The sequence below is a fragment of the Ostrea edulis genome, chromosome 7 (assembly GCF_947568905.1).
Source record: "Ostrea edulis chromosome 7, xbOstEdul1.1, whole genome shotgun sequence".
Taxonomy (NCBI): Eukaryota; Metazoa; Mollusca; class Bivalvia; order Ostreida; family Ostreidae; genus Ostrea; species Ostrea edulis.
The window spans coordinates 18,972,110-18,992,985 of NC_079170.1; the positions used below are offsets into that span (position 1 = coordinate 18,972,110).

The following is a 20,876-nucleotide window of genomic DNA, read 5'->3' on the forward strand; positions in this document are numbered from 1 at the left end:
GACTATGGATAACTCCGTTTACCTGATCAGGATATAGGGCTCACGGCGGGTGTGACCGGTCAACAGGGGATGCTTACTCCTCCTAGGCACCTGATCCCACCTCTGGTGTGTCCAGGGGTCCGTGTTTGCCCAGCTATCTATTTTGTATTGCTTATAGGAGTTATGAGATTGATCACTGTTCGTTATCTTCACATTTCATACAATTAATGCTAAGAATTCATATAAACGAATTCATGCAATTTTTCAGGTTGAGAATGGACACTAGACATGACAACGGGATTAAAGAACAAGTGTTATTATCATAAGACATGGCAACGGGATTAAAGAACAAGTGTTATTATCATAAGACATGGCAACGGGATTAAAGAACAAGTGTTAGTATAACAAGATTTAAAATAGCTGATACATCTATCTACTTAAAATGTTGATAATAAGCTCTGCCTAATCAAAATATTGATTGAGTGATTGTATATTGTTTAATGCCCCTCTCTAGAATTTTTCACTCACATGGAGACGTCACCATTGCTGGTGAATGTTTGCAAAATTTAGGCCTATGCTCGGCTCTTACGGCCTTTTAGCCGGGAGGGATGTTTATCGTGCCACATTTGCTGTGACATGGGGCCTCAGGATTTGCGGTCTTATCCGAAGGACCGCCCCATTTAGTCACCTCTTACAACAGGCTGAAGTTCCCACGGGATTAGCCTGAGAGAAGATACATATAATTTGTTACACAGAAATATATTCAAAATATTGAAACAACGCTTGTCTCCGTGTGTTTTACAATCACATTTCTATGGTACTTTGCAGGTGATGAAGATACAGAATTTTGCGTCACATTAAGACCAGAATACGTTGCGATTGGACATGGCGGAACTATTAAACTCGATGGAGAAATTTTGCCTCAGAGAGCCGATTATGAAATCAAATGGTACAAAGATCTTGGAGATGGCCCTGAATTGATCGACACTGGACAAATAAAGTACGCTGGTACTAGTGATTCTGAACTCGTGATCAACAGAGTGGAAGAAAATGATGCATGTGACTATCATATGGAAGTTTCACTGGAAAAGAAGACGTCTTGTAGCAAGAAGTCAGTTGTGCACCTATTTGGTCGTAAGTTTTAATATGGGATATGTTAAACACACACACACACACACACACACACACACACACACACACACGCACGCACGCACGCACGCACGCACGCACGCACGCACGCACGCACGCACACACACACACACACACACACACACACACATGTACACGCACACACGCATACACACACACACACACACACAAACACACACACACTCACGCATGTACATACACACACAAGTGTGGAAAATGTAAATGAAATGATATAAGATGCCACATGGGAAATATGAGCTCGTTCAAAAGATACTTTAAGTATCTGCAACAAGAGTAGAAAATTACTGAATATTAATGAATAAATATTATTTCGTAATACTTGACTTAAAGTTCAAGAAAGCATTTGTGATCAAAGTCTGTCACTACATGTTTATCCTCCTGTTAATCAGTATATCCAAAAAAAATTCCATCGCCGAGTCAAGCTGCGGTCAATGCATGCAGATGCATGCAATAAATAAAAATTTCGAAAAGTATACAGCCTATCTTCATGAAAACTATTCTACAGTATCTTTTACCGTTCGGCAGATTTCTACACTATTTCTAAATTAAGGCCACTATTGTACAACATTTCTATATTTACATGTAGGCTATTATTGTACAATATTTCTACAGTTAGGTCAGTATTGTACAATATTTCTACAGTTAGGTTAGTATTGTAGAATATTTCTACAGTTAGGTCGGTATTATACAATATTTCTACAGTTAGGCCAGTATTGTATAATATTTCTAAAGTTAAGTCGATATTCTAAATATTTCTACAGTTATGTTGGTATTCTAGTAAATATTTCTACAGTTAAATCGGTATTGTACAATATTCCTACAGTTAGGCCGGTATTATACAATATTCCTACAGTTAGGCCGGTATTATACAATATTTCTACAGTTAGGTCGGTATTGTGCAATATTCCTACAGTTAGGTCGGTATTATACAATAATTCTACAGTTAGGTCGGTATTGTACAATATTTCTACAGTTAGGCCAGTATTGTATAATATTTCTAAAGTTAAGTCAATATTCTAAATATTTCTACAGTTATGTTGGTATTCTAGTAAATATTTCTACAGTTAAATCGGTATTGTACAATATTCCTACAGTTAGGCCGGTATTATACAATATTCCTACAGTTAGGCCGGTATTATACAATATTTCTACAGTTAGGTCGGTATTGTGCAATATTCCTACAGTTAGGTCGGTATTATACAATAATTCTACAGTTAGGTCGGTATTGTACAATATTTCTACAGTTAGGCCGGTATTATACAATATTTCTACAGTTAGGCCGGTAATGTGCAATATTCCTACAGTTAGGTCGGTATTATACAATATTCCTACAGTTAGGTCGGTATTATACAATATTCCTACAGTTATGTCGGTATTATACAATATTCCTACAGTTATGTCGGTATTATAAAATATTCCTACAGTTAGGTCGGTATTATACAATATTTCTACAGTTAGGTCGGTATTATACAATATTCCCACAGTTAGGTCGGTATCATACAATATTCCTACAGTTATGTCGGTATTATACAATATTCCTACAGTTAGGTCGGTATTCTAAGTTTTTCTACAGTTAGATTATTATTGTACAGTATTCCTACAAGCAAGTGGTGTAGCAACCACGAAATATCTGTAATCTCTCAATTAAGTATTATTTTGATGTTTTCTTTTTCTTTTCGGAGTCATGTATGGTTTTGTAATGAAAAGGGAGACAATTCAGTGAACCATCAACCACATGATTAAGGAATTCGATATGTTTTAATCTTATGCTACATGTATCTCATCACATCTGACTGCGCTAGATTTATCCCTATTGTTTATCATCATACCCGAAAACAATGAAGCCTTCCCGGCAAACATGTTCGTTTGTCTGTCGCGGGCAGGTCGATGACATCAAATGTAAAAGGGATCGAAAAATCAAAGAAGACGGATCCTACTGGGACTGGACCAGTTCCTTGGAATATTTAGTAAAATGATCTTCAAATGGAGTTTAGAGTTTCCATTGTATCTAATTCGACCCTTCCTACCGGTTGTGCAGTAAAGATATTAAATATATTATTTTTCACAATCTAAATTCTGATTGTCATGAAGTACACTAAAAAAAACCCAAAAGCTCACATTTTGGAACATGATATTTCGAAGGATTTTCCGTATAATACATCTATTACAATGTACATGTAGTTACGAAAGTTGTCGAAAAAGTTCGTGGACATGTATAATGTTTTTTTCTAAATAATGACGACAATAGCAGGAATGTATGATAAAATTTTAATATAGACCATAATACTTTAAATGTATAAAAATTAAAACAATGCATATTCGTATAACAAAGTTATCAACGTATGTAGAATATATTTGATATTTTGCTCACCAAGACGCTTGCTCTGTTTGATATCGTTCAATGTGATTTTGAAAAGTTAGCAGTAAAACTTTCTTTACACACATTAATATAAACGGGATTAGCAATCCGACATAAACAAGGTTTGACCTCGTTTCGTGGCGTAATATAGGTCACTACTAACAGTTTTGTACTTATTGGCAGAGAGCAAATGTGGTTGGCACCCTATGTAGAATATATCACATAATTCAGAAGAAAACGTAGCATTTAGGGAAGAGGTTACTTCAACACGATAGAACTGTATATGCCACGTTAGGCGGCACCAAGTCACAAGTATATCGCCTTAAACCTCTGGTATATTGGAGTAGATGACAGGTTTATGCTATAGATTTTATTGTTGTAATTTTAGATAAGCACAGGAACATCTTGACAGTAGAGGAAAATAACTTTGTAAGATTTGTTCTCCTTATAAAAATAAGCGAGGACGCTCTTACAATTTTATTTGACAAACTTATCCCTCCATCAACTTTAAACAACCATCTTCTCCAGTATGAGAATAAGCTTGCAAAGAAGTGCACAGAAGAACAATACAACATATTGTTTCCAGGTAAAGTGTATGAAAAATTTTCATTGTTTCTGTTAATAACTGTTTAAAATGTAAAATAGAGTGAAAGTTTTTTTTACAACGACGGAAACAATATTATTATTTCACACTAGAAAATGTATGATGAAAACATGTATTTTTACTGTGTGTATTCTGCTTAATTTCTGTTGAAATCCAGTGCTTGTCATTTGCAACTATGAAGACACGTTCTGTTTCATTCTAGTTAAATCCGGTTTTGGTGCCGTCTGTCTGGATATGAATATGCACATTCCATGAACTCCGCCACCTATTTCGCATTTTCTGGTTCATTCTTCACCTTTTATTAGAATTTAAAATAACAAATAACGCTTACCTATGGTTTATTATTTTTTTTAGTTTAGAGTTTGTATTTATTGGACTATTTCCCTTTACCGTTTTTCAAATATGGAAATCATAACCAAATATGGCAACAAGTCAAAGTCATGATTTTCAGCTGTTACGTCTGAACAACTTACAAGTCAATAATATATATATATATATATATATAATTCAATAAAAAAGCAGGAAAATACACAGTTCCAAAATATATTTAAATCACTAGCGCTTTCTGGATTTTAACATCCATCCTCAGGTGAATACAAATAATGAATACAAAGTTGTTTATCTTAGAGACGTCTATTGTGACGTCATGACGTCATGATAGTCTTTGCGAGGAGGGAATAGATGCTTTTTTATTGAATTATATATATATATATATATATATATATATATATATATATATAGAGAGAGAGAGAGAGAGAGAGAGAGAGAGAGCACAGGAAATTTCACTTTATTTGGATACTCACTTCCGCCCCTACCCGGGGTTGAACTCACGACCTGCGGAACCCAATCTCCTAGCAGCATTTAACCAGCGCGCTAGACCGCTCGACCATCTAGGCAAAACTCTTAAACTTGCTTTCGATGACGATAGAATTCTCGCCACGCTGTGCTTTATATGAAATATTTTGAATGCAATGTGTATCATGTATGATCCTCTTAAATGTACGTTAAATAACTGTATCCCATTACCATTCTCAAAGACCGTGTAGCGTGTGACAGCGTGGCGAGAATTCCAACGTCATCGAAAGCAAGTTGAAGAGACTTGTCTAGATGGTCGAGCGGTCTAGCACGCTGGTTATATATTACATGCTGCTAGGAGATTGGGTTCCGCAGGTCGTGAGTTCAACCCCGGGTAGGGGCGGAGTGGGTATCCAAATAAAGTGAAATTTCCTGTGCTTTATATATATATATATATATATATATATATATATATATATATATATATATATATACACCTTATGTACTTTATAGTACTTATATTTGAAATATTTTTTTTTATAGAAAAATATGACTATAAATGATAAAATGTCTGTCTTTAAAACGGGTTATGCAAATTGTCTGCAGTGTTTGTGACATTCATCTAACAAACCAAAGCAATCATTTTATTATTCCAATATATGGTACTTTTTTCTGGATGGTATGCATATACTTTGTCTTTAAGGATTAAAAGTAATTTCTAATCATTTTAAACGATATAAAGTAAGTTTGGACAGAGGATGTTATATGACGTGGAGCACTATTGTCGTAGCAACAAAACGGAAATAAAACAGTCAATGGTATTGTGACATTGTTCATAGGAAATCATATGGTGGACAATAACGAGATCGATTCAACTAATATATACGATAAGTAGATCCTTGTAACTGATCAGCATCTTTCAGATTTAAAATAAGAAATAGTTTCCTTTTTAATACAAAAAATAATATCATTACTGTATTATATCAAATAAATGTTTTATTATAAATGGCTCACATGAAGAAAAATCCATGCATTGAAAAGACAGACGGGTCGACACTTAGCTTACATTGCCTTATAACAGCAAGGGAGAAAATGCAACGGACCAGAAAGGATTCGAACCCGCCCCTGAACCTCTAGTCGGGTGCTCTACCAACTGAGCTATCTGGCCACTGGCGATCGAACCCGTCTTACCGCCACATACCTACATCCTTAATGTGTTCACACTTGAAAAAGCACAACCCAGGATCTTAATCCCCTGACAGATATTTTACCCTGTCGGTTCCAAGGACTGGTCTATGGTACCAAATGTAACGGGAAGGGAGAAAATGCAATGTACCAGACCGGGATTCGAACCCAGTTCCCGTGAATCTCTAGTCAGGTGCTCTACCACCTGCGGTATCTGGCCACTGGTGATTGAACCGTCTGACCGCCACCAGAAAGGTCGACATTTTTTGCATTCAATCTATATGCCTTAAACGTTCACCGTAAAAATCGATACCTAAATGCAGAATTATATACCATTAAGTTGTCAGGTACATATCAAACCTGCATACCTTAATCCATCATCACAAATAATTAAGGTAAATCTCACAATCACCTGAGATATTAGGGTAGTCTTTGCACACAATTTGACTGATTAGGGCTAGACCCGCACCCACTCACGCCATTAGGGCTAGTCATCGCATATCATTCGACTGATTAAGGTTAATCTCGTATCCACCCAAGAGACATAACTTATCATCCTTACTCCAAAACGCAAGGCTAGTGAAGTCTCAGGATATCAACAGGACTTTGCTGCATCTGTCAACACTAGAGCTTCACGTGTCAAATATCATGGGATGCTTTTTTCAACAGTAGACTTAGCATGGAGTGTTAAATAAGTGCATTGACTAAATCATGTTATTTCCAACTCCTAAATATCGAGATTTCAAAACACTGCTTCCGGGCCAATAACACGTTGGCGGAAACATGAACATATTACACCAAATCTCATATCGCTTCACTGCTTCTGCATGGATTAGCTCCAGCATTCATCTAGGAGCTGATTCAAGTCTACCGTCATCTGCAAACTCGTTGGTCTTCGGTTTCCCTTCTAAAAGCACGTGGTCGTACTAAACTGTATGGTTAAAGACGGTTCAATGTGTCCTTATCAGCCCCATGGAACTACCTCCCTCTGGATCTTCGTTTCGAAAGTGTATTAGATGTTTTTGAAAATCAACTTAAAACATCTTTTTAAATTTGCATTCAATTTGTAATTCTATATTAATGTAAACAGTTGTTTTACATATTAATACCGTATAGCGGGATTTTTCTGATGGGTGATCAATTTGGCTTATTTTATTGATTTAACATCGCCGCATACCTCATGAAGCGGTATTGCTATATTTCACATTGATAGCACAAGACTGGATTTCAGTTTGTAAAAGGTAATATTTTCGCAATGTTTCATATATGTAATTAGGAAGAGAATGGGGCATCAGTCAAGGTCGGTGTGTGAATCCACGCCTTATATACCCATGATAATAAATGTAGCGTTGTAGTTCATACCCTCATGCAATTTTAAAAATGAAATATTTCTTATAGTTCCTAACCGTTAAAATAGGAGTTAGGAAATTGTTATTTTCACCTTTCATTGATCACTGTTTGTTATCTTCACCTTTCATTGATCACTGTTTGTTATCTTCACCTTTCATGATCACTGTTTGCTATCTTCACCTTTCATTGATCACTGTTATCTTCACCTTTCATTGATCACTGTTATCTTCACCTTTCATTGATCACTGTTCGTTATCTTTACATTTCATTTAGACCTGCAGTGCGTTCAGTGTCTGTTGTCATTAGAATTTGTAGAGACATGAAAGACGAAGATAACGAACAGTGATCAATGATGTGTCAATCTCATAACTCCTATAAACAATACAAAGTAGAGAGTTGGGCAAACACGGACCCCTGGGTATACCAGAGGAGGGATCAGGTGCCTAGGAGGAGTAAGCATCCCCTGTCGACCGGTCACACCCGCCGTGAGCCCTATATTGTGATCAGGTAAACCGAGATATCCGTAGTCAAAATCAGTGTGCCAATATCGGCAAAACAATCGACATGAAACACGCCAGACAACATTTGACCCAATGATAGGTTGTATTGGCAAATTAGATCGTTATAACGACCATAGAATTTGCGAAATGCTGATTTTAAACGAGACTGTTGGAATCCCTGCACCATCAACTTGTTTAGCAGTAGCCTGCTTCGATCTAAAAACTGACCATATGCAGAACAAGCTCTTGGGTATCGAATCAGTTGAGAGATATAAACACCATATACAAGTGATAATTGAATATTGCTACATAGATATGGGAAATTGACGATGGAAAAGTTGAAATCATCACGTTGTTATAAAGTTGAATTGTTAGTTCGCCGTTAATATCTACTTTCAATAAAATATCAAAGTATGAAGTAGAAGTGGACGACTCTTTGGTGTATTTTAATTCGAGTTCACTGGGATATATTGAATCGACATATGAATGAAAGTTATTATTGTTAATAGATAATACATCGTCGATATACATGTATCTAAATGTCGAATTGAATTCCACAGCAAGAGATTTTTTCTTTTCAGGTAGAAGTTTTTTTAATAACTTCTGCTTCCTAGGCAGTCAGCTAAGAAAGGAGCACATTCGTGCCCATGGGAATTCCAACAAACTGTTGGAAGTTTATCCAATAATAATAATAACTGATAACTAGATTGTTACTGTTAACTTTTTTGTATTTTCTTTTCCTTTAAGATACCGGGACTAAAGTATCCTCTGCAGATTTCGATACAACATTGATATACAAGCTAATACGGAATACGTGCAGTCAGAGTAACAGGAAAAATGGTATTAGAAATCCAAAAAATGGTTGGGGCAATGATCCAGATAAGAAAAGTATTCGTATTGGAGATGATCTTGAAAGAATACGGTTTCATAGGAATTTTACTTTCCATAAGAAAAGATGGCTTTCATTAGAAGAATTTGACGAGAAATGGAACGATTTATCGGAGGTTTGTGTAGAAAATTAACTACTTTGCATTGTAAATGTCAATGAATTAGTTTTGACTATATAAACAGTACTTTGAACAATCCGTAAATTTACAATTCAAGGATGTGCTTGCATATTTACGTAACCTGACATAGTTTTACTTAACATTGTGAAGCTCAATGGTAGATTATTCGCTTCGCGAACGGGAGGTCGTGAGTGGGAACCCCGCTCCTAGAATAGCAGCGTCAAAACTTAGACATAAACATAGGTAGTGGTATTGCTCATTTGCCTAACACTCAGCATTTAGAATTTTCGGATTTGATCTTCAAAATCAGAGGTACCGTGTTGCGGCAGGCCTTCGCACATTAAAGAATCCTTACTGCTATGGCCCTATATACTAGGCATAGGTCTACATTTGTGGTCCTTCAGTTGATGACATCTCAATGTAGGAGAAACATTCTCAAAGGGACGTACAACAAATGAAGAAACTATTTAATGAAAATAAACCTGGCTTAACCAGCTGAATCATTGCCTCCAGAATACGCGTGCAAAGGTTTATATTTTGAAAAAGAAAAACGCTTTTGCTTCATTGGGCTCGTCATAAGTCGACATTTTAAGTGAAATTTCATAAGCTTCCAAGTATTGTAATCATTCTTCCCATTTGCTTTGTAGGCTATTCATAGAATATGCGACAGAAAACTAGACGATGAAGTTGCAAAACTTAAAGTAAAACATTTAGATATTGGAGTGGACCTTGTACAGAGTTTTGAAGGTAAATGTAAAATTTCGAGGTAATATTGGTGCCTTTTCAATTCAAGAAAATAATTCATCAATGTTTTAAGTATGTCAGAATAAGAGTGAAACTGTTGCAATGCGATTCTTTCGCCATTCAAAACTGCTCTTGACAAGCGTTGAGAAGAAGAATGATGATTCCACATCGTATCTATTTTCCCTCATTATAGGTAACAGTGTACTATGCATATATTGTGCCTCAGAAAAATGTTCAATACATCAGAAGTTGAAAATAGCCTTAAAATACGTGTTAAACATCGAACACAAATTGTATAATACATATGTGCTTAAATGCTATGATGATATAAACATCCTTGGACTTTACTTACACGTTTATGTGCATTGTATTTACAAAGGTTATTTTACGTATTGCTTATAGGAGTTATGAGATTGATCACTGTTCGTTATCTTCACCTTGCATAAGCAATGCAAAATAGATAGTTGGGCAAACACGTACACCTGGACACACCAGAGGTGGGATCAGGTGCCTAGGAAGAGTAAGCATCCCCTATTGACTGGTCACACCCGTCGTGAGTCCTATATCTTGATCAGGTAAACGGGTTATCCGTAGTCAAAGCAGTGTCCCACGAACGATCCAACAATTGGTATGAAACACGTCAGACAGCATTTGACCCAACGATAGGTTACATTAGCAAACTAAATCGTTATAACGACCATAGAATTTGTGAAATGCTGACTTTAAACAAGACTGTTGAAACCCCTGTACCATCTACTTATTTGGCAGTCCTTGCTTAATTTAAAAACTGACCATACGTAGAAGAAGCTCTTGCGTATCGAATCAGTTGAGAGATATAAACACCATATGCAAGTGATAATGGAATATTGCTACATAGATGTGGGAAGTTGACGATGGATAAGCTGAAATCATCCCATTTATCATAAAGTTGAGTTGTTAGTTTGTCGTTAATAAAAATATCAAAGTAAGAAGCATAAGTAGACGACTCTGTGGTGTCTTTTATTTCGAGTTCATAGCGATATATCGAATCGACATATGAATGAAAGGTATTATTGTTAATATATAAAACGTCGTCGATATATCTAAATGTCGAATTGAAGGCCACAGCAAGATATTTTTTCTTTTCACGTAGAAGTTTTTAAATAAATTCTGCTTCATATGAACATAAAAACACGTCAGCTAACAAAGGAGCACAATTCGTGTCCATGGGGATTCCAACAGACTGTTGGAAGACCCGATGACCAAAGACCACGTAGATATTGTCAATGAGGAACTCTAGCATATTTACTATTTCAACTTCAAAATACTTGTGCATGGAATCAGAGTGGTATCTAACAAAGTTATTTTTTGGATTACGTATCACTAGATATGAATATTTCTGTTTTCCATTTTTGTTGAAGAAGCAACTGTCTACGATGTCAAAAAGACTAGTCTTTAATTTGTCGTGAGGAATGGTCGTGTAAAGTGTTAAAAATTCATAGATTTTGATGTTTTTATGTTTTCTATGGTCGTTATAACGATCTAGTTCGTCAATACGAGCTATCATTTCGTCAAATGCTGTCTGACGTGTTCCATACCGATTGTTAGGCCGTTCTTGGCACACTGATTTTGACTACGATAACTCCGTTTACCTGATCAGGATATATGACTTACAGCGGGTGTGATCGGTTGTCAGGGGATGTTTACTCCTCCTAGGCACCTGATCCCACCTTTGGTGTGTCCAGGGGTCCGTGTTTGCCCAACTATCTATTTTGTATTGCTTATAGGTTTTATGAGGTTGATGACTGTTCGTTGTCTTCACCTTTCATCTTGAATATGAAAGAAAACCAAGTAATATTTTGTGTGCAGCAAGGAAGAGCTTATTTTATATTAAGCTCTAAGTTCACCGCTCGTTCAACCATTACAATTATTTTCATAATGACCGCTTTAAAAAAAACCCACTGCACTACAGCTTATCTTCATACGTTATATATTTCTACACTATGAGTGATCATTGATAGTCATAAGTAATTGGAACATTAATTTGAATTAATATCTTGACAAGTACTCTGAAGTTGAAATAAAAAAAATATGCTGGAGTTTCTCATTGACAATGTCTTCGTGGTCTTTGGTGATCAGGTCTTTCAACAGTTTGTTGGAATTCCCATGGGCACGAATTGTGTTCCTTTCTTAGCTGACTTGTTTCCATATTCATATGAAGCAGAGTTTATTCAAAAACTTCTAAGTGAGAAGAAAAAATATCTTGCTGTGGCTTTCAATTCGACATTTAGATATATCGACGACGTGTCGTCTATCAACAATAAGTTTCATTCATATGTCGATTCAAAATATCCATGTGAGCTGGAAATAAAAGACCTCACAGAGTCGACCACTTCTGCTTCATACTTAGGTATTTTATTGAAAGTAGACATTAACGGCAAACTGACAACTCAACTGTATGACAAACGGGATGATATCAGCTTCTCCATTGTCAACTTCCCATATTTATGTAGCAATATTCAATTATCACCTGCATATGTTGTTCATATCTCTCAACTGATTCGATACGCAAGAGCTTGTTCTGCATATGGTCAGTTTTTAAATCGCGGTAAGCTAGTGACAAACAAGTTGATGGTGCAGGGGTTTCAACAGTCTCGACTGAAGTCAGCATTTCGCAAATTCTACGGTCGTTATATCGATCTAGTTTGTCAATACAATCTATCATTGGGTCAAATGCTGTCTAACGTGTTTCATACCGATTGTTAGGCCGTTCTTGGCAACTCCTTTTACCATATCAGGATATAGGGATCATGGCGGGTGTGACCGGTCAATAGGGGATGCTTACTCCTCCTAGTCACCTGACCCCACCTCTGGTGTGTCCCGGGGTCCGTGTTTGCCCAACTATCTATTTTGCATTGCTTATAGGAGTTATAATATTTATCGATCACTGTTCGTTATCTGCACCTTCATATACAAAAAATGAAAGATCTACCTTAAAAATTCAGATCATATTGAATAGATCAGACGTTTATTAAACATAGTTAAAAAATTCCAGGTCAAGTCCACCAAATTACACACCACTGCATCACATGATGTAATCGGTCAACAGGGGATTCTTATTGATCAATACCAATGGTATATACAGGAGTCCGTGTTTGCCTAACTCTCTATTTTGTATATCTTACTCGTATGTAATGAGATTGATCAATAGTACTTATCTTCACCTTTCATGAAAGGTCCTGCAATAAAGAATGTATAAACAAGGTTTGAGAGTCCTACCTTATATAGTTCAAGAGATATTCTAGAGACTTTTCCTTTACAGCAGCATATAAAACTTTCACATTCTTTTATGGACACACCTTATCCCTGGGTTCCATGATGTGCATACACTTGAATCTACTTTATATCAGGAAGCTTTCATGTACATCTCCACTTTTCTGGCCCAGTACTTGTTAGATGTCTGTTTTTATAAACAAAAAATCATTATATATTCCTATATGAGATTGTGATCAGTGTGTGCATGTTTACATGTACCATATACCAGCCTTGAGGAAGTTGCTAATATCTGACACTAAAAGGAAACACTTCTGCAGAAAAAGTAAACAGGTTACGGTGATCTAGTAGTTAGCACGCTCGTTTCTCAACCGAGAAGATCAATTCTCGATCCCGGGGCCATGACTAATCTAATTTGACAAGTAAATGTTCATTCGCCAAGCTTACAAAAGCAGGTTCCGTATCACAGTATGTAAAAGAGCCATCATTGTTACGATCCTTAGCACCATGCATAGTTCTCAATTTGTGGTATTTCACCTAAAGCTGTTGACGACTGTATATGAGTAAAGTAATATCGAATGGGATATAAACATTATTTAAAAAATCTTTTCCCCAAAAATAAACACTATAGCTGTGACAGTGACATAAAATATGACAAAAGTGATGTGAATTAAATATTTAGTGGACTCTAAAAAATTCTAAAACAAACTTTTAGTAAATTTGAAATCACAAAACCTTTCTCAAATCAACAAAATAAAAAGGTATGACTTTTCAACACTTTACACGACCATTCCTCACGATAAATTAAAAACTAGATTTTTGACATCGTAGACATTTCCTTCTTCAAATATAAATGGAAAAAGGAAATATTCATACCTAGAGATCAGTCATCCAATAAATTACTTTGTTAAAAACAATTCTGATTCCACGTACAAGTACATTTAACTTGAAATAAAAAATATACTAGAGTTCCCCTTGACAATATCTTCGTAGTGGTTGGTGATTAGGTCTTCCAACAATCTGTTGGAATTCCCATGGGCACGGACTTAGTTAGCTGACCTGTTTTTATATTCTTATGATGCAGAATCTATTGAAAAGATTCTTTATGGGAAGAAAAAATCTTTTCCTGTAACCTTCAATTCGACATCTCTCTCTCTCTCTCTCTCTCTCTCTCTCTCTCTATATATATATATATATATTGACGACGTTTTATCTATTAACAATTTTTGTCAACCTCCCATGATTATGTAGCAATACTCCATTATCACCTGCATATGGTGATTGTGACTCTCGACTAATTCGATACGCAAGAGCTTGTTGTTTTTAAATCGAGACAGGCTATCAACAAACAAGTTTATGTTACAGGGGTTTCAACAGTTCCATTTCGCAAATTATATGGCCGTTTTAAAGATCTGGTTTGCCCATATAACCTATAATTGGGTCAAATGGTGTGGTGTTTGACGTGTTTCATACCAACTGGTAGGCTGTTCTTGGTACACTAAATTTGAGTACAGATTACTCCATTTGCCTGATCAAAACATAGTGTTCACGGTGGGTTTGACTGGTCGACAGGGGATGCTTACTACTTCTTGGCACCTGATCCCACCTCTGGTATGTCCAGGGGTCCGTGTTTGCCCAACTCCTTGTAGGAGTTATGAGATTGATCACCGTTCGTTATCTTCGCCTTTTTGTAGCAATATTACATTATCTCATGCAAATGGTGTTTACATCTCGCAACTGATTTGATTATGCAAGGGCTTGTTCCGCGTATCATCGGTTTTTAAATTGAGGCTGGCTACTGACAATCAAATTGATATTACAGAGGTTTAAATGGCCTCGTTTAAAGTAAGGATTTCACAAATTATATGGTTTTTATAACGATTTTATTTGTGAATAGAACCTGTCATAGGACCAAATACTGTCTGACATGTCTCATACTATTTGTTGGGCCGTTATTTACACAATGATTTTGACTAAGGAATACTCTGTTTACATGAACAAGATGTGGAGCTCATGGCGGTCGTGACCGATCGACAGGGAAGATGTATCCTGCTAGTCACTTCATCCCACCTCTGGTATGTCCAGGGGTCCGTGTTTGCCCAACTTTTAATTTTGTATTCCTTATAGGAGCTATAAGATTGATCACTGTTCGTTATCTTCAACTTTTCATTACAGACATGAAGTCAATTGCATGATCCCACACTTGCTATTACATCATTATCTGTCGTCGTACTGTGATATATTTAAGATCGATAAAATGTTTCTAAAATCGTAAACGTCCATTAGAATTCAATTAAAAGAAAAACCGTAAGTTGTTCACTCTTTGTCAGTATTAAGAGATGCAGTACCTTGCTTCTAATATTGAATGGGAATCTATTTCAGACACTGATCAATTGGAATATGAAAAATGGAAAGACGAAGACAATGTTTTCATAAAAACGCGGGCTTATTATGAAGCAATGCTACGCATCCGAACCACAAAATGTGTTGCAATTATCGGGGGTCCGGGTGCAGGGAAAGTCACAACCGCCAGGCACTGCGCCTTAGTTCTTCAGGAGGAAGGTTGGAAAATAATTGCAGTGTCATGCGTAAAACAAATCCGGCAGCAAATGCGCAATTCACAAAACCATGTATATGTCATTGAAAATCCTATTGGTAGATACAAATTGAACCACGATGAGTGCGAGAACTTAAAAGAAGATGAATCATTTTTGGAGAGCATATTGAGTAGCACCAAAGGGAAAATAAAATTAATATTTACCGCAAGAAGAAGTATTTATAGAGAGGCACAATGTTTAAAGTTTTTCATTTTTCAAGACAAATACATCGTAGATTTAGAATCAAAGGAATTCCAGTTGAACAGTGAAGAAATGCAGAAAATGTTTGCTCGACATTGTTTTACACAGAAGGTTGATCCACAATTCATGAATTTGAAATTCCAATCTTCGGAAACCGATGCTCCTCGACTGCGAGGAAAAGCTATTTCAACTAAAGAATTAAGAGGAATACCTTCGAATATACCTAAAAGTATTGAATTAGATCTAAACGAATACCCAATGTTTCCATTGCTTTGTCGGATATTTGCAAGGAACTCCTTAATTCAGAAACACGGTATTACGTTTTTCAAAGAACCTTGCGATACTTTGATAAAGCAGCTTGAAGAAATGTGCCTATTTGAAAAGGAAAAGTACTGTGCGTTAGTCTTGTGCATGTTAGGTGGAAATGTTGTAACAGAGGAGACATACGAAAATCAGGAACTTTTGCGAGATATCTTTAAAGTTTGTGGTGAAATTCCAATTAGAAAACTTCAAGAGGCATATGTACAAATGCAAGGAACATTTATTGTACATACTGACTATGGTTTTTCTATAAGCTCAGATATTCTGTTTGAAGTTTTGGCATGTAAACATGCATCGGAGAATCCTAGGCATCTGTTGAAATATATGAATAGCAAATTCATTTCAAGTCATTCGTATTTCAGCAGGCCAACAATTCACAACAATCGAGCTTTAAGTATACTTTTGCCACGTACATTATTATTGTTTACTGAATTGTCGGAAAGGCTTTATTCCGATTTGCAACAGAAAAAATATCGAGAATCGTTTGATAATGAATGCATGAAAGATACGGACTTTCAGTGCTTCTTTGCAGATTTTCTTAACAAGATTGACTGCGGTGACATTTTTGAAATCTTCCTAAAGCCCTTATCGCATTGTGATGATTATTTCTCTATAAAGTCTTCAATGGTTGAAGAATTGACTAAAGTTGATATTTACAAATCTGCCTTCCTGGTTAATCAACAATTTGATGGGAGTGCTTGGGTGCAAAGTGCGAGAGGAATCAATTGGGTCATTGGATATGGCCATTGTGACGTTCTTCTGACCATAGTGAAAAAATCAGAAGAATATTTGTCATCAAATAAAGGCATATTTGGCTTTGATACAAAAGAACAGACTCGAATGTTAATATTAGGATGCTACAGTAAAAATATAAGTGTGGTAGAAGTTCTCTTAAAATATGTAGATCGGTGCTGCATTGACAGTGAATACGAAGGCACCTACACGCCACTAATTGCTGCATGCCAGACTGGAAAGGAGGATATAGTAGAATGTCTTATATTAGCAGGCGCCGATGTTAATAGAGCCAGCACAAGTTATTACAACGTCCTCAGAACCCCCCTCATTGTTGTAGTAGAAAACAACCACTTACATCTGATGAAACTGCTTCTAAAATATAACGCCGACCTAAATAAATGCAATTTTGAAATGGAATCTCCGTATAATATAGCTTGCAGATTAGGCAACTCCTCCATTGCAGATTTATTAAGGGCAAACGATGCTGATGTTGATACTACACCATTAGTTAGAGCCATAAGGAACTCACGACGAAATGCCATCAAATTGTTGCTAAACAGAACAGATTTGATTAACAAAGCTGACTCTTCCGGAATGACGCCTCTCCATTGGGCTGTGCATTGTAACGATCTGGTCTCAGTTGAGCAACTGATCAGTAGTGGCGCTCAATTGATCATGGATGATAAGGGTTTTACTCCATTTGATATGGCTTGTTGTAGCGGTTTTTCATCTGCTGTAGAGGTTTTCTATAAGACGAGAGACTGGCATAGAAGAATCGAAAAGGTCCCTTTACAGACACCAGTGTTAAATGAATTGATAAAGGCTAGGAATTTGCCAGTAATCAAGTACTTGCTATATCACGGGGCGGACCCAAACCATATCAATGAAGGTGAATTGCCCCTTTGTGTTGCATGTGCATGGGGAAATGTGTTTATTGTTAACTGTTTGCTTAATTACTCTGCCAATGTGAATGAATGTGACAATGTATATGGTTCTCCTTTACATGCAGCAGCACAAAACGGACGTTTGACTGTTACAGGTGTATTATTGCGAAAAGGTGCATGTTCAGATGTATTGTACAACGGATCATCGCCCTTACACATTGCGACCAAATATGGATATTTTGACGTTGTTCGATGTTTAGTTGAAAATGGGAGTAACGTAAACTCAAAAGATGATAGAAACTTCACAGCTTTTCATCATGCTGTGAATGAAAATCATTTAGACATTGCAAAGTACTTAGTTCAAGAAGGCACCGATATTGATTTTTCCGACACCCAAGAAGATTTGTTATTCAAATTATTGAAAAACTATGATGTATTAATGTGTCTTATTAGGCATGGTGGAATTGTGCAGAAAGCTGTTGCAGGAAATCGACTCGATATAATTAAACTTTTAGTCGAGAACATATCACCACTAGCAAAAGCGGATATATTTCGTTATACACCTATCAATTTCATTCTGGCGACAGAAAAGGGGAATATTGAAATGATTGAATATTTCATCACAAATGGTGTCGATATAAATGCACAAGATACACATGGACGATATCCTCTCATGTCAGCAATAATAAATGATCATTACGAAATTGTGAATATTTTGCTAGATCATGGAGCGTCAACTACAGTAAGAGATGTATTACAACGTACGCCACTTCACTGGGTAGCGGAAAGACAGTGTCCTAATCTCGTAGATACTCTAATGGCGCATGGATCGAAAATAAATGCCCAAGATATAGATGGAAAAACCCCTTTACACAGAGCATGCGAAAGTTCCAATCTTCTGTTAGTCCAAACATTAAGTGACAATGACGCTGACATAAGTATCAGTGATAACAATGGACATACACCTATTGATATTGCTTTTATGAATGAGGAAAGACATATTTATGAATATTTGATAAGACGCCTTCATTCATAAGCATGCCTTTTGTGTTCACGATTCGTGCTTGTATGGGCATTTCAGTCCACATCGGGAAACAAGTTGCACAATGTAACCTCTCTCCCAAGAGAAACAACATTTTCGAATTTGGTATATATGGACAGCCATATCAAGGTATAGTCCTCAAACTGTGGGCAACAACCTTATAAATATAACCTCTGAGATTATAATATCTACCTGTTGATAACTAACAGTAACACTTTTCAAAAGATGGCTGTAAGTTATATGATGTGTTATTTGTATTGTATATGAAGATGTTTTATATATACAGTTTTCTTTTCATAACATCAACAAACTTTCGATGTTCGAATACTGAAATATTTCGTAGTAATTGTTGGGTTTGATTACTGTTACATTTTACAATGTACTCAATTATACAGTCATATTACACATAATCATAACGTTATCTCAGACAGAGGCAAGGTAATGATTGAAATGTATATAAATGGATGATTCCATATAGTTAACCTCGTCAATGTCACTAAATCAGTCGAGGTATATGTACAGTGCATAAGCTGAATTTCAGTTGAGTAGAAAAATAACAGGTTTGTGGAGTAATCTCTCTTGTGATGATGTTGTCGTAGGCAGTCGACATATCGATGAAACATTATAAAGGTTCTAAACAGGAACATTTTGACATAAGTAAATTAAATTGAATGTACCTTAAGATATGAAGTTATGATTTTTGTAACATGTATGTTAGAATTTGTAGGTGATACAATAATGAGTGTTTACATGAATAAATAATAAATCATGATAAAATACTCTCAATCACTTTCTTCTATATGTGAGACAAAGACTAAACTGTGATTTTCAAATCAATATTCATATCGGTTGCTGTGTGTTTTGCACAGGTGCTCATATTTTCTTATTTAGAACTACTGGATCATTCCGGACCAATCAATGACTTCTCTTGAACAATACCAAAGATCACATAATTTGTAATGAGTAACAATAAGAAAATAATTCAATGTTTTTTTTTTCCCTCAGAATTCTCCAGCAGAACCACAGTGGCAAGAGTAACGATACTTCCAAATCAGTTTTAGGTCACATTCGTCAATTTCAATCGGTGGTTGTCCGTCATGGCATGTCGTTAGTTAGATACAATCCACTTCTCAGAAAAATCATGTCATTCTTCATTGGTCAAGGTTAGCTAGAATGCCTCTACCAAAATTGTGAAATTAATTTCTCCTTTTTAAGGGGTTCTGGTATTAAATGGACTGCATGGTTCATATAGTGAAAATGTCTTATTTTCATTAACAAACATTTTCTTCCTCATTGACAATATCTGCGTGGTCTTTGGTGATCAGGTTTTCCAACAGTCTGTTGGAATTTCCATGGACACGAATTGTGCTCCTTTGTTAGCTGACTTGTTTCTATATTCATATGAAGCAGAATTTATTCAAAAACTTCTATGCGAGAAGAAAAAATCTCTCGCTGTGGCCTTCAGTTCGACATTTAGATATATCGATGACGTTTTGCCTATTAACAATAATAGCTTTCATTCATATGTCGGTTTGATATATCCCTGTGAGCTTGAAATAAAGGACACCACAGAGTCGTCCACTTCTGCTTCATACTTAGATATTTTATTGAAAGTAGACATTAACGGCAAACTGACAACTCAACTGTATGACAAACGGGATGATTTCAGCTTCTCCATCGTCAACTTCCCATATTTATGTAGCAATATTTCATTATCACCTGCATATGGTGTTTATATATCTCAACTGATTCGATATGCAAGAGCTTGTTCTGCGTATAGTCAGTTTTTAGATCGAGGTAAGCTACTGACAAACAAGTTGATGGTACAGGGATTTCAACAGTCTCGATTGAAGTCAGCATTTCGCAAGTTCTATGGTCGTTATAACGATCTAGTTCGTCAGTACAACCTCGCATTGGGTCAAATGTTGTCTGGCATGTTTCATACCGATTGTTAAGCCGTTCTTGGCACACTGATTTTGACTGCGGATAACTCGGTTTACCTAATCAGGATATAGGGCTCACGGCGGGTGTGACCGGTCAACAGGGGATGCTTACTCCTCTTAGGCACCTGATCCCACCTCTGGTGTGTCCAGGGGTCCGTGTTTGCCCAATTATCTATTTTGTATTGCTTATAGGAGTTATGAGATTGAT

General features: G+C 36.3%; 1 protein-coding gene across 1 annotated transcript; it reads left to right on the top strand.

Annotated features, from left to right (window-relative positions):
- On the top strand, positions 1-19,511 carry LOC130047888 (uncharacterized). The gene is made up of 6 exons (XM_056143588.1): positions 1-374; positions 808-1,113; positions 3,897-4,094; positions 8,690-8,946; positions 9,597-9,696; positions 15,328-19,511. The coding sequence occupies exons 1-6, from the start codon at positions 350-352 to the stop codon at positions 18,717-18,719; spliced, it is 4,278 nt and encodes a 1,425-aa protein (XP_055999563.1). The 5' UTR covers positions 1-349; the 3' UTR covers positions 18,720-19,511.
- The last annotated feature ends 1,365 nt before the right edge of the window (positions 19,512-20,876 follow it).

Coding starts and splice junctions, on each gene's coding strand:
- LOC130047888 (XM_056143588.1), top strand. CDS start 350: ATGGCAACGGGATTAAAGAACAAGT. Junction 4,095..8,689: donor ATACAACATATTGTTTCCAG/GTAAAGTGTATG, acceptor TTTTCCTTTAAG/ATACCGGGACTAAAGTATCC. Junction 9,697..15,327: donor CCTTGTACAGAGTTTTGAAG/GTAAATGTAAAA, acceptor AATCTATTTCAG/ACACTGATCAATTGGAATAT.